Raw genomic sequence first — 15,047 nt, 5'->3', positions numbered from 1 at the left:
TGTGCTCCCAAAAAAAAAAAAAATGCTGCTGATGGTGAGACTGTGCTGTATACTTATAAAAGAAGGCCGTTGCGGGAAAATAGTTACCTTTTATGTTTTACGTTTTCAAAGGATATTGTGTTATTTTATGAAGAACGTCGTCTTTTATTTTCATACACAAGAGGTTTTTATTTGTTTTCTTCTTACCTGCAAAAAAATTAAAAACAAACAAAACAAAGTGGTCAGCGTGACAAAAAAAAGTTTGGTAGAAAAAAAAAGTCTGGAACCGCGCGACCGGTACAAAAAAAAAAGTTGGTAGAGCACTTACGTAAAAAAAAAAGGGGCGTAGACGGTTAAGGCTTCTGACAAGTGCTCGGAAGACCCGAGTTCGAATCCAGGTTTTGGCATAAATTTTCATTTGTCGATGATGAATTCTCTCACTGTCCGAATGCGGCAGAGATCGGTATTTCTCCTTTCTGAACAAGAGTACGAAGTTGTCGCCCAACGGGGTATTGGACAACGCGACATTCAGACTTAAATTTGCCTAACTGTGTACAATGCCGTTCCTCTTTGATGGATCCAACTATGGAGACAGTGATATTATGCAATAACGGCTGTACTGCTGCTCTACGGAGACTATCCGAGCAAGGTTTAATTAAATTTCGCCATGGATACGAGATCCTCGTTCTCCCTCGCCAATAGCTGTGCAGCATCAGTCGGTAGGCAAAACTAGATTTCATTCCAGAACATAGTAAGGTCCGCAGCCGTTAGTTCCAATATCGAATCTGGATTAACGGGGTATATTATGTTGCGAAATGCGTCGCTCAGGCTTCCGAGAACGCACACACATTTTAACACATGTACACTGTTCATGAAATACTGCCGGGGTATCATAAATTGCTGAAATTCTAGTAGAGCCTCAAGTATTATCAACACATGTACAGTCGTGCCTCTGGTACCATCGGCATTCTTTGAGCACGAGGTCAAACATTTTTTCATTCTCACCCCAGCCATCTCAAACCGACCAGTTGCACTTCCGTAGTCATGGTTACTACATTACGCCCTCTATCTATCTAAATGCGGCATGATAATTTTCCAAAAGAGCAGATATTTGGCCCAGTCAAGGATGGTAGTGATTTATACTCCAGCAGTGATGTAGCGTTATACAGTCTTCGATCAGGTAAGCTGGAAATAAGCGTGCTGTATGCTGCAAGCCATGCGATATTTTTTGCGAGGGGAAGGCGGGATGGAGAGCCATCATTCTCCTGATTACCTTTCAGCCCGCCGCAATTGCCTCTCCTGTACCAACCTCTACCGCCCTGACTAGCGTCTATTTCCAACACCATCAATCATTTCTTGGAAATGGTCCAATCTCTACCTTCCCCTACATTTTTCTCTCTACGACACTAGTCTCTGATGTCTAAACATGTGTACTTCATTCCTTCCCATTCTTCTATTTATTGATATCCATGTATTCCTTTCGTCGTCGATTTTCTATAGCAATTTCTCCTTTATTATCAGTCCTATACATTTTCAGTATCATCCAGTATCACATCTCAAATGCTTTGAATCTACTCCTTTTTCGTTTTCCGAAAGTGAATGATACAATTCCATACACTCCTGTACCCTAGATGTATATTCTCAGAAATTTAGTCCTCGAATTTTGGCCAGCAATGTCCTCTTTTACAGTGCTAGTCTGCTCTTTATGTAGTCGTTGTGTCGCATGTCATGCGTCATTTCGCATGCAAGGCAGCAGAATTCCTTCACTTCATCTACTACCTGGTCTCCAGCTCTGATGATAATCTTATTTCTGCTCCTCAGTAATTCGTGCTTTCTTTGGTTTGCTCTCAATTCATATACTGTGCTGAGTGGACTGTTCATTCCATTCAACAGTTCCTGTAATTCATCTTTAGACAGATTACAGCTATCATCAGAGAATCTTATCACTGCTATCTTTTCACCATGAAATTTAATCACACTTCTGAAACATTTTTTATTTCTTAGTATATTGACTGAATAGTAAAGGAAAAAAACTGCTTCCTTGCCACACGCCTAACTAATCGAACAACATTTCTTCTTGGTCTTCCGTTCTTATTCTCGTCCTGGATTCCTTTCAATTTGTATTATTGAACACCTAACGCGGCTCGTGGTGCACACTGCCAGTTGAAGTTGGTTATCTAACGGTGCCAGAGGCAACAAAAGTCCTATTCTCATTATTTCATACAATTAGTAAACCTGAAGTGCTGCCACCATTTACTCACTAAAAAACATAACCTTACGTTCACACAGGAAGACAAGTGATGATGTTAGAAACTATGGATGTCTTGAGGTGCGTAACTAACGGCACTCAAATTATGCGGAATATAAAGGCCGAATCATCCAAAACCTGGACCGCAAATACTGAGGTAACGAAAACTGCTATTGATGTGCGATTTTCACAGAATTAATTGGTAGTCAGGGGCTCGTATTGTTAGCCAATCACAGATTGTAATAATACTTAGAAAGTGTATTTTTTGTAAACACATTTTTAAATGGAACTGTGCCTGTTGACATTAACAAACTAAAAATAGGGTAAATTAGAATGTCAGCAGTGTTTCTTGCACGGTTCTCGGGCGAGTCATTTACGAGATATCGTATTTAAAAAAGTTTCCACACCGACACCTGCGTAGTTGCTAGGTACGATGTTGTTTGTGTTTGATTACAGCCTGCTACGGTCGCAGGTTCTAATCCTGCCTCGGGCATGGATGTGTGTGATGTCCTTAGGTTAGTTAGGTTTAAGTAGTTCTAAGTTCTAGGGGACTGATGACCTCAGATGTCAAGTCCCATCAGAGCCATTTTTTTATTACAGTGTACTTGTGTGTTCCTTGAGTGCATTGCGAGTTGCCAGTCAATTAATTTGTGACAGTCCGAGCAGTAGGAAATGAGTGAACGATGGGATTTACAAATGGCTCTGAGCACTATGGGACTTAACATCTATGGTCATCAGTCCCCTAGAACTTAGAACTAATTAAACCTAACTAACCTAAGGACAGCACACAACACCCAGCCATCACGAGGCAGAGAAAATCCCTGACCCCGCCGGGAATCGAACCCGGGAACCCAGGCGTGGGAAGCGAGAACGCTACCGCACGACCACGAGAGGCGGGCGATGGGATTTACAGATGTAGGAGAAACCGGTATGGTCATGATGTATGGACAGTGTAGGAAGAATGCAGTTCTTTCTTGTATGGTGCATGCGGCAGGATATCCCAATAACCGTCAACCTTCTCAACAACTATGTATCAACTTCTTCAATCAGTTACGTGAAACTGATAGTGTGACACACAGATAACTGAACATAAGGAAACAAGTGACGAGAAAAGAGAGGGAAATTAATATTCTTGCCGCTATTCCGCACTTCCCTCCCGTGCAACCACACAAGGAAGTGGTAAATAAATGTAAATGTCGTGTGACTAGGGCCACCGTCGGGTAGACCGTTCGCCGGATACAAGTCTTTCGATTTGACGCCACTTGGGCGACTTGCGCGTCGATGAGGACGAAATGATGATGATTAGAACAACACAACACCCAGTCCCTGAGCGGAGAAAATCTCCGACCCAGCCGGCAATGGAACTCGGGCCCTTAGGATTAACAGTCTGTCGTGCTGACCACTCAGCTACCGGGGGCGGCCAAGGAAGTGGTATTAGTCAGCCAAATGTCCAACGCATTCTCCATCGGCATAGGTACCATCCCTATCAGATCTCTCTGCATCAAAAGCTGCATGGAAACGATTATGAGAATTGTGTTAACTTCTGAACTCCTCTACAGGATATACCATACGTATCGGGTACCTTGTTTACTGATGAAGCTACATTTAGCTATCATAGACAGGTAAACCGCCGAAAAATGCACTAGTAGCCTGTTGACAATTCCCATTGTTTTCGTCGGGTGAAACGTCAGCGTCCATTGAGATTAAACGTGTGGTGTGGGATAGTGAACCATCAGGTCACAGGCCCGTGTTTCATAGACGGAACACTGAACACGTGGAAGTATCGCAGCCTCTTAATCGACCATCATCCATGCTAGAAGACGTTCCCTTGCAGACTAGGAGAAACCTGTGGTACCAACATGATGGCTCTCTAGCCCATAGTGCACGAAGTAGTACAACTTGTCTTCACGAATTGTCTCCATATCGTTGCAATGGACGCAGAGGACCTATACCTTGGCCAGCCCGTTCTCCGGGTTTGACGCATGTATACTTTTTCTGTGGGTAAAGCTGAAAGACGCTGTCTACAAATGGTTCAAATGGCTCTGAGCACTACGGGACTTAACATCTGAGGTCATCAGCCCCCTAGAACTTACAACTAGATAAACCTAACACGGACATCACACACATCCATGCCCGAAGCAGGATTCTAGCCTGCGACCGTAGTGGTCGTGCGTTTCCAGACTGAAGCGCCTAGAACCGCTCGGTCACACCGGCCGGCCACTGTCTACAAGGACATATTAACTACACCCGATGGTACGCAACGACTTATTAATGCAAGCTGCTCGGGCATCTGCGTTGAAATGCTACCACATATGAAGCAGTCATCCCATACCAGACTGGAAGCGTGTATTGCCTATGCCGGTGGTTATTCTGAACATAACCTGTTGTGGTGAATCGTCTAGTTACTGATCAGAATTCACATAACTAGTGTATGCACTTGTGTTCTCATTCAGTGTATTCTGCCACCGGTACTGTACAGTTGCTGGTTTGCTAATTTCAGTAGGCATTGTTCCATTTACAAAAGTGTATGTTTGCATAAAGAATACACTTTCTAAGGGTTATTCAATCTGTTTATTGGTTAACAATACGAGCCACTGACTACCAACTCATTCTGCGTAAACTGCACATCAATAGCACTTACCGCTGCCGCAATATTTGCGGTACAAATTTTAGGTGATTCTCTCAAATATCCAGTATTTGAGAATAAGAGCACTTGACGACATTCAACAAACTTCACTAATTTCAAACCTTTACGAAGCTTTTTTCGCTGCCACCCCGCACAAAATAATTATACGACAAAAGTTTATCGTTTGCTACATTGTAGTTCTTCATACAGTGAAACTGCAACGTCAGGCGCTGCGCTTCAGTACACCTTTACTATCAACTATGTTCGCAAGATATTTTTCGGTAAGTATCAACATATACCACTGAATCTATGTGCAAAATTATGTCATTGTGCGTCACATAAATTCATGTGTTATGACGTCGTAAACATTGAGATGGATGAATACTAGCTTTTATTTAAAACATTCCGAAAATTACCGAGACTATACTCATCCAATGTTTGATAGTGACAGCATTTGGCGTCATCCCACAAACTTAAAACGTAATTTCAAAGCGTTTCTAAATTATCTCTCACTTCAGTGCTTAACGTCAAATATTTAACACTTTAACCAATTTGTAAAGTAACCAGACGTTTGAAACTGTTTGTACAAGGGAGTTGTATTCTATACTGAACTGGGGTGGTGGCTTTACTGGCATTGTATAGACAAGGGACGTTCAATACGTAAAGCAACACTTTTTCTTCTTGTCCGATTTCGATTGAAAAAAAATGTGGAATTGTTGTGGTACATCATGGAATATTTCCGCCTCAGCCCTCACAGTTCCATGAAGTTCTCATACGTGGCGGCGCCATACATAGCCTTCAAAATGGCGTCTGCAACGAAGATGCGTTGCAAGAAGAGAGCTGACACGGAGTTTCTTTTGGCGGAAAACCAGGGCATCGCAGATACTGACTGACGCTTGCAGAACGTCTACTGAGACCTGGCAGTGAACAAAAGAATTGTGAGTCGTTGGCGCGGCATGTGTCATTATCGCAACAGGGACGCACAAACCTGTCAGATATCGCGCGTGCCGACCTGCCGCACACACCTATGACTACCGAAATGTTAGCCCGCCCGGTTAGCCGATCGGTCTAACGCACGGCTTTCCGGAGGGGGAAGGAGCGCCTGGTCCCCGACAGGAATCCACCCCGCGGACTTGTGTCGAGGTCCGGTGAGCTGGCCAGTCTGTGGATGGTGTTTAGGTGGTTTTCCATCTGCCTCTGCGAATGTGGGCTGGTTCCCCTTATTCCGCCTCAGCTACACTATGTCGGCGATTGCTGCGCAAACAAGTTCTCCACGTACGCGTACACTACCATTTCTCTACCACGCAAACATAAGGGTTACACTCGTCTGGTGTGAGACGTTCCCTGGGGGGAGGGAGGGGGGGGGGTTCACAGAGGACCGAACCACACAATAACCCTGGGTTCGGTGTGGGGTGGCGGAGGGGTGAAGTGGACTGCGGCAGTCGTGATGAAGTTGTGGACCTGCGGTTGCCGCGGGGACGTCGTTTCTACGTCCCCGGTTAACGTACAGCATACCGCATTGTGGGAACGTGCAGACACTTTCATTCGAGGTGACAGACCGATGAAAATCAAACACCTCGCTGCTCAACCGTACGTCTCTGTTGGTAGTGCTGACGTACTCGCCCACCCGCTGGGTTCCTCGCCTTTCGACTTCCATTTGACCCAGTGAAGGGTGCACTCCGCAAGAAACAGCACGTGGATGACTGCGAGGTTATTGATGCTGGAAGACGTTGGCTTCGATGTAGACCAGTGTAGTGGTACCATGCGGTCATACATGCCCTCTCAGTAAAATGGCATAATGCCGTCACATTGAGTGGAGCGAATGTGGAAAAATGCGTTTTTTTCAGCAAAAGGGTGGAGAATAATATGGTGTATTGGAAACGTGAATAAAACCAACTTACTTTCAGAAAAAAATTTGTTGCATTTCTTATTGAACGTCCCTAACATTACGCGTGTTTCTCTAAAACGCATACACAGTACATGGTCTAACGCTTATTCTAGGCCACAAATACGACGAAAGTGTCTTGATGTTCTAGAAAGTGTTGTTTTGATTGCCGAGAGCATCGCAGAAGTACCGCTTCACCTTTCCTACAGCTAAAACGACCGTCATCTAACATATCTCAAATTTTCATTTCCAAAAAGAACGTGGAAAGCGCACTTCACTATTGTTCTCTGCTGTTGCCAGTTGCAATTTATCCTGTATTTTGAGATGTGAAGAGCTGCTGGGAGTGAGGACTGGGCTGTTGTCCGCAGCTGCTCGGACGGCTACCTGAAGGTGTACCTGCGCGGCCAAGAGGCGACCGACTCTTACGACAAGTTCGACCACGAGCTGTGTGGCAGCGACACCGTCAAGCCCAAGGTGGTCGTCTCCGACGGGCCGCGGCTCGTCATGGTCTTCAGCAGCGGCGAACAGCAGGGCCGCGGCTTCAAGGCCAAGTATACCTTCGAGACGGGTGAGTACGCCGGCAGCGCAATACTTTGTGATACATCTACATGATTACTCTGCAATTCACATTTAACTGCTTGGCAGAGGGTTCATCGAACCACAATCATACTATATCTCTACCATTCCAACCCGAACAGCGCGCGGGAAAAACGAACACCTCAACCGTTCTGTTCGAGCTCTGATTTCTCTTATTTTATTTTGATGATCATTCCTACCTATGTAGGTTGGGCTCAACAAAATATTTTCGCATTCGCAAGAGAAAGTTGGTGACTGAAACTTCGTAAATAGATCTCGCCGCGACGAAAAACGTCTTTGCTTTAATGACTTCCATCCCAACTCGCCTATCATATCTGCCACACTCTCTCCCCTATTACGTGATAATACAAAACGAACTGCCCTTTTTTGCACCATTTCGATGTCCTCCGTCAATCCCACCTGGTAAGGATCCCACACCGCGCAGCAATATTCTAACAGAGGACGAACGAGTGTAGTGTAAGCTGTCTCTTTAGTGGACTTGTTGCATCTTCTAAGTGTCCTGCCAATGAAACGCAACCTTTGGCTCGCCTTCCCCACAATATTATCTATGTGGTCTTTCCAACTGAAGTTGTTCGTAATTTTAACACCCAGGTACTTAGTTGAATTGACAGCCTTGAGAATTGTACTATTTATCGAGTAATCGAATTCCAACGGATTTCTTTTGGAACTCGTATGGATCACTTTTCGTTATTTAGCGTCAACTGCCGCCTGCCACACCATACAGAAATCTTTTCTAAATCGCTTTGCAACTGATACTGGTCTTCGGATGACCATACTAGACGGTAAATTACAGCATCATCTGCGAACAACCTAAGAGAACTGCTCAGATTGTCACCCAGGTCATTTATATAGATCATGAACAGCAGAGGTCCCAGGACGCTTCCCTGGGGAACACGTGATATCTCTTCAGTTTTACTCGATGATTTGCCGTCTATTACTACGAACTGCGACCTTCCTGACAGGAAATGACGAATCCAGTCGCACAACTGAGACTATACCCCATAGGCCCGCAGCTTGATTAGAAGCCGCTTGTGAGGAACCGTGTCAAAAGCTTTCCGGAAATCTAGAAATACGGAATCAACTTGAGATCCCCTGTCGATATCAGCCATTACTTCGTGCGAATAAAGAGCTAGCTGCGTTGCACAAGAACGACGTTTTCTGAAACCATGCTGATTACGTATCAATAGATCGTTCCCTTCGAGGTGATTCATAATGTTTGAATACAGTATATGATCCAAAACCCTACTGCGAACCGACGTCAATGATATAGGTCTGTAGTTCGATGGATTACTCCTATTACCCTTCTTAAACATTCTCTACTTCACTCCGCAGCGAAGTCTGCGCTATTTCGAAACTTCAGGCAGGAGTTATTGCACAGGATGGTGTGCACTGTATCCACCAACTTCACATGATAACAATCATGGAGGATGCAAGTAGTAATTTAATACAATTATGAAATACAAGGACATAAATTGGCAGTTGCTACAGTACTGAACACCTATGAAAAGGTATGAAAAAAACTTTTTGAGTTACCGGTCCATCGAAGAACAAAATTCGTTGTATATGTTTATTAGTTTCAGGAATACAGAAGCGCCAAATCGGATGATTCTTTTTGATATACCCTGTATAGCATCACGTGATAGTGCCATTTCAGTCTGAATAATATCATCCAGCACGCTCAAGTTACCTGTACGATCTATTGCATGTTAAGTTATTGTGAGAGGCCGAGTAATACAGGGTGAAATGTATTTAAGCCGACAAACTCTGGGAGGTTGTAGGGGACATCAAAACAAATATTTTTCCCTAATGTCATTTTTTCCTATGAGGAGTATTTAAACCAGTGGAGGCCGTATTACGCTCTTCAGTTGTTAGAGGCCGTATTACGATCTTTAGTTGTAGGCAACTGCTGTCCATCAGTGTAGTAGTGCATTGTCTCTGTTTACTAATGGAGCGATACACCTGGAGTGAGTACACTGATATAGTTGGTGCGTCCTACGTAGCGCACCACAACGGACGAGCTGCACAGCGGGTTTATCAACAACAATATCCTAATCGCCGTATCCCGCATCATACGGCCGTTGCTACTGTGTACCAACGTCTGCCTGAGACCGGATCATTTAGCAGATTACCTGGACAGGGACGTCGTCGCACTTTGAGATCGCTGCAATTTGAGGAAGCTGTCTTGCAGCATTTGGAGCGGGATCCTTCAATCAGCACTCGTGCAACTGCACGTAACATGGGGACGAATCAGACGAATGTAAGAACAGTCCTTCGAGGGCAATTTTTGTGTCCATTTCACTTACAGCGTGTCGACAACCTGGAACCAGTTGATTATCCACCCAGAGCACAGTTTTCGCAGTGGTACCTGGAACAGTGTGAAATGCATCCTACATTTCCAGCCTCTGTGTTGTTTACCGATGAGTCAACGTTCACGCGTGATGGACCCTTCAACATGCACAATTCGCATGTTTGGAGTAAGGATAACCCACATGTCGCAGTTACGAGCGATCATCAAGTGCGATTCTTCGTTAATGTGTGGGTCGGTGTTGTTGGGGACTGTTTAATTGGGACGTACCTGCTACCTAGGCCATTAAATGGCAGGCATTATTACGATTTTCTCGCCAGAGCATTGCCAGAATTGCTGGAAGATGTCCCGCTCCCTACAAGACAATACATGTGGTTCCAACATGACGGGGCGCCGGCACATTTCAGTCGTCGTGTCCGTCGGTTCCTGGACCGTCGGTTCCCAGAGACGTGGATTGGCATAGGTGGTCCTGTACCGTGGCCTGCTCGATTCCCAGATATGTCCCCTCTGGACTTTTTTGTGTGGGGAGAGATGCGCAACCTTGTTTACGCAACTCCTGTTGCATCAGAAGAGGGTCTGGTTGCCCGGATAATTGCGTTGGGTTAATATGTTGTCTCTTGGTCATAAAAAAATGGAAAAGTATTTGTTGGGTCAATTAATTTGCCGCCAGAGATATCTTCCTCTACCAGTTTAAATACTCCTCATAGGAAAAAAATGACATTAGGGAAAATATTTGTTTTGATGTCCCCTACAACCTCCCAGAGTTTGTCAGTTTAAATACTTTTCACCCTGTATAGGTAACAGAGTTTTTGAGGACGTTCTGCTAAGGTGAGTCCGAGCAGCTCTGAACTTGGCGTTAGCGGTCGCTCTCCTTGAACGAGAGCCGCCGTAAGCTGAGACGCGGGTGAGCTGCCGCGCTTCCCTTCCCGTGGGCGTCGCCACGTCGGAACCCATACCGAGCTCCCAGCCAAACTGGGTTAATGCTGTCTCTCCAGGATAAACAGATAGTCCGTGCAAAGCACACACGCCACGTCCAAGTTATTAAACTCGCACCAGCGGCTACTGCGGCTCTGTGTAATTAATACGACCAGCTACCAGCTGAAACATGGACTCAGACCAAACAAATTTCGTAAACCTTCCGTCCAATTGGCCAGCGACAGAACAAATAATTTAATTCAATCGCTGAGGGGTGATTCAAACGTGTGAGCAAAAAGTTTAAATCCAGTTAAAGTGACTACATCAGGACTGGCGCTGTGCAAATGCCGACGTAAGCGGTCTTTCTCTGTAGACGTTCGCGCCGACGCCACAGCGAAACAAAATTTACTTTCATCCCCGAACGAGACAATATTTACTTTCATCCTCGTGTGTCCCCCCTGATGACTCAAACGTGATCAAGTGCTGGAAAGTTATCAGGTGCTGGGAAGTTAGTAACAACAGACTTCCTCGCTGCCATCCTCCCTCGACACACCAATCAATTTTATATAGGCCGTCGTCGCACACTCATCTATTCACTAATGACCCGTGAGTTTAGCAGCATGTAATGTTCGCGTAGAAAATTCAAATGGCTCTGAGCACTAAGGGACTTAACTTCTGAGGTCATCAATCCCCGCCGGCCGGGGTAGCCGAGCGGTTCTATGCGCTACAGTCTGGAACCGCGCGACCGTTATGGTCGCAGGTTCGAATCCTGCCTCGGGCATGGATGTGTGTGATGTCCTTAGGTTAGTTAGGTTTAAGTAGTTCTAACTTCTAGTGGACTGATGACCTCAGAAGTTAAGTCCCATAGTGCCCCAAGTTAAGTCCCATAGTGCTCAGAGTCATTTCAACCATTTTTCATCGGTCCCTAGAACTACTTAAACCTAACTAACCTAAGGACATCACACACATCCATGCCCGAGGCAAGATTCGAACCTGCGACCGTAACGGTCGCGCGGTTCCAGACTGTAGCGCCTAGAATCGCTCGGCTACCCCGGCCGGCGGGGATTGATGACCTCAGAAGTTAAGTCCCTTAGTGCTCAGAGCCATTTGAATTTTCTACGCGAACATTACATGCTGCTAAACTCACGGGTCATTAGTGAATAGATGAGTGTGCGACGACGGCCTATATAAAATTGATTGGTGTGTCGAGGGAGGATGGCAGCGAGGAAGTCTGTTGTTACTAACTTCCCAGCACCTGATAACTTTCCAGCACTTGATCACGTTTGAGTCATCAGGGGGGACACACGAGGATGAAAGTAAATATTGTCTCGTTCGGGGATGAAAGTAAATTTTGTTTCGCTTGGACGTGGGCGCGAACGTCTACAGAGAAAGACCGCTTACGTCGGCATTTGCACAGCGCCAGTCCTGATGTAGTCACTTTAACTGGATTTAAACTTTTTGCCCCGGCCGGCTGCGTAGAAGAGAAACAAATTTTAATCAGGCATAAGAAGCAGCTGACTTTGTATGTGGATGTAGCACAAAGATCCATATGAAAGCTATGAATAAATTGTAGAACAGAGGAGAGAATATGAATTACCACGTTCACTGGAATTCACGGATTTTGAGAAAGCTTCTTACTCGTCTTTCGTGGTGCCTAACTGGCTATCATCCGTCTTCACACCTTCTGTTATTTTCAGGATGCATTTCCGTAAACCTTACTGATCGTGCATGATACGGATATCTTCACTTGTGCGAAATTCATTAAAGATGCGTGGTACGTAAAGGCCTTATACGAGCATCTGATGAAGGCGAGACATGGACATTTTGAAGCTCCGAAAATTCGCAGATATGGTTACATTATTTCTTTCCTGAAATCGTGGCCTTTACCAACTTTCGTCCTACCACTAATACTTCCAAGTTGGTGCTTCTCCACACCAGGACCCTACCGCCACCAAACTCGTCTCTTTCTACTGCGTTCCGAGGGTTTAGGCAACCACTTTTCCTGTAGATGAACATATGTCGTGAATCGGTCTACATACTGAATCAGGACTCGTCTGGGAAGAATAAAATCTTCCATTTATTCATGACGTCGCTGACTCTCCACTGAGAGAGCTGGACATACATTTCCTGAGGACTGGCATACCTACGAGCTACAATGAGACACCATCACCGTTACTTGTAAAAAAAGGTGTAAGCTCTGTAGATGATTTTAATGCACATATTACGAAATTTAGTCGTGAACTTAGGGCCAAAGATCGATCCTGTTATATAGGGCCGGCATTGTACTGTCCTATAACAAATTTTTTCCCTATTATCAAAGACGCTTTGTGGCACATTCAACACAGCTAAGTCTCCAGTATGTGTCTGATCCGTTTCAAGGCGTCTAAGGATTCTGCCACAGAAAACTGGTTCCAAATACTCCCTTTTAATATTATACAGAAAATCAAGAGACCACTCTTTACTTACAAAGGAAGTGCAAACACGGCTGAGTCCACGTGCGCCTCTTGCACTGCTTTAGATTATCTTCCAACCATGTGCCTAATCACAGCACGGGCTACTCATTCTCTGTACAAGTAGCGCACCTCCATTTTTGTTGGGATATCCTGAAGATTACTTGAAGTAATTGGTCACTTTTCTCTTCGTTCCATTTTCCTCCTGAACCAAAGGAGAGTATTATCTCAAAGAAAGAAGCATCTGAATATATACAAGGCCGTTTAAGTAAAGTGTCACATATTGCTGCAGAAGGTACGCTTGGTAAAAAAAGAATAAAATTTGTGATAATGATATGTCCGAAAACCAATACCTGTTGAGATTTGGGCGAGTCCGTCTTCTCATTCCAATCTGTTTGTTACCTAGAAGTAGACACTCCAGGTAATTCTGCATGTCGTTACCATGCATCCTCACTCCTTCAGCCCATCTTCGCACTGAACAACGCACTCATTCAAATACACCTGGGTTCATTCGGATTGCGTCGCACATATTGGTCACACGTTTCTGTATATTTTGCACGTATTCGATGGGTTGGGCATACACCAATGTCTTCAAATGTTCCAATAGCCAGAAATAAACGTATTAAGGTCCGATGAACGGGAAGGACGCGCTACTGGACCTCGTCGACCAATACCTCGCCCACGAACGTTGCAGTGAAGCACGATCCGTAGAAAATGAAATGGTGCCCCGTCGTGCATAAACCACAATTGTTGTCTTTTTGGATAGGTAACCTCATTCAATAGCGCTGCTAGTTTATCGTGCAGAAACCGGTGCCAAACATCACCTGTTAATCTATTTGGTAAAATGTATGGCCCTATGAGTCAGTGACCAACAATTCCTGTTAGTTCATTGGTACTTAAGCGGTCCTAATGCCTCGGCTCCATGACAGCTCAAGGAGTTCCATTTGCCTACCAGTGCATTTTGTGGCAATTCACATGCCGTATTTTGAGAATTCTGCTACATCTGTAAGTACTACCCATTATTCGTCACAAGCATAACGGCCAATATCTAAATGGGTATTGGTTTCCGGGTACATAATTATAGGAGCTTTTATCTGGTGTTCACCGATTCTTCCCCCTGTAGGAATGTGTGACACTTTTCTCAAACACCCCATGTATTGGCTGAGCGCGAATTCAACTGGAAAACGTTTGGTGCTTGGGCACGGATGTTTTTTGAGTTTACTGATATAAGGGACCTGTGGTCTCCGGAGGCTTGTTACGCAGTAATTGCATTTCGTTTGGTTTCTTACCCCCATTTATCTTTATATCTGCATTGTACTGAAAATAGCTGCACAGCAGTGCACGTGTAGACACTATGCGCTGTGTGTTCTGTTTAGAAACAATTTGTTGCATTCACTCATGTCACTTGGCTGTTGACAACAGTAATGCCTGATTTACTCTTTGCCTTCAAGCTTTGCTGCTCGTTCTTCACTGAAGAGCCAAAGAAACTGGGACACCTGCCTTATACCGTGTAGGGCCTCCGCAAGCCCGCATAAACGCCGTAACACGATGTGGCATGGACTCTATTAATGTCTGAAGTAGTGCTGGAGGGAATTAGCGCCATGAATCCTGCAGGGCTGCCCATAAATCCGCAAGAGTATGAGAGGGTGGAGATCTCTTCTGAACTACACATTGCAAAGCATTCCAGATATGCTCAATAATGCTCATGTCTGGGGAGTCTGGTGGCCAGCGGAAGTGTTTAAACTGAGAGGAGTGTTCCTGGAGCACTATGGGACTTAACATCTGAGGTCATCAGTCCCCTAGAACTTAGAACTGTTTAAACCGAACTAACACACGTCCATTCCCGAGGCAGGATTCGAACCTGCGACCGTAGCAGCAGCGCGGTTGTGGACTAGAGCACCTAGAATCGCTCGTCCACACAGGCCGGCGTGTTGACAGGCCCAGGCGAGGCACAAAGCTTTGTGTCGTGCAGTCATCAACAGTGCACAAGTGGGCCTTCGGCTCTGAAAGCCCATATCGATGATGTTTCGTTGAATGGGTCG

At 45.1% G+C, this 15,047-nt stretch overlaps 1 protein-coding gene across 1 annotated transcript in view; it reads left to right on the top strand.

Annotated features, from left to right (window-relative positions):
• Positions 1-15,047, top strand: part of LOC124595116 (cubilin-like) — a 1,106,483-nt gene that overhangs the window by 1,016,363 nt on the left and 75,073 nt on the right. The window contains exon 8 of the mRNA XM_047133714.1: positions 7,107-7,306. Within this exon, the coding sequence (XP_046989670.1) occupies positions 7,107-7,306 (200 nt within the window). The remainder of the gene's footprint in view (positions 1-7,106; positions 7,307-15,047) is intronic.

Source organism: Schistocerca americana, chromosome 2 (genome assembly GCF_021461395.2).
Source record: "Schistocerca americana isolate TAMUIC-IGC-003095 chromosome 2, iqSchAmer2.1, whole genome shotgun sequence".
NCBI classification, from domain to species: Eukaryota; Metazoa; Arthropoda; class Insecta; order Orthoptera; family Acrididae; genus Schistocerca; species Schistocerca americana.
This window is presented reverse-complemented; position numbering and strand designations above follow the sequence as displayed.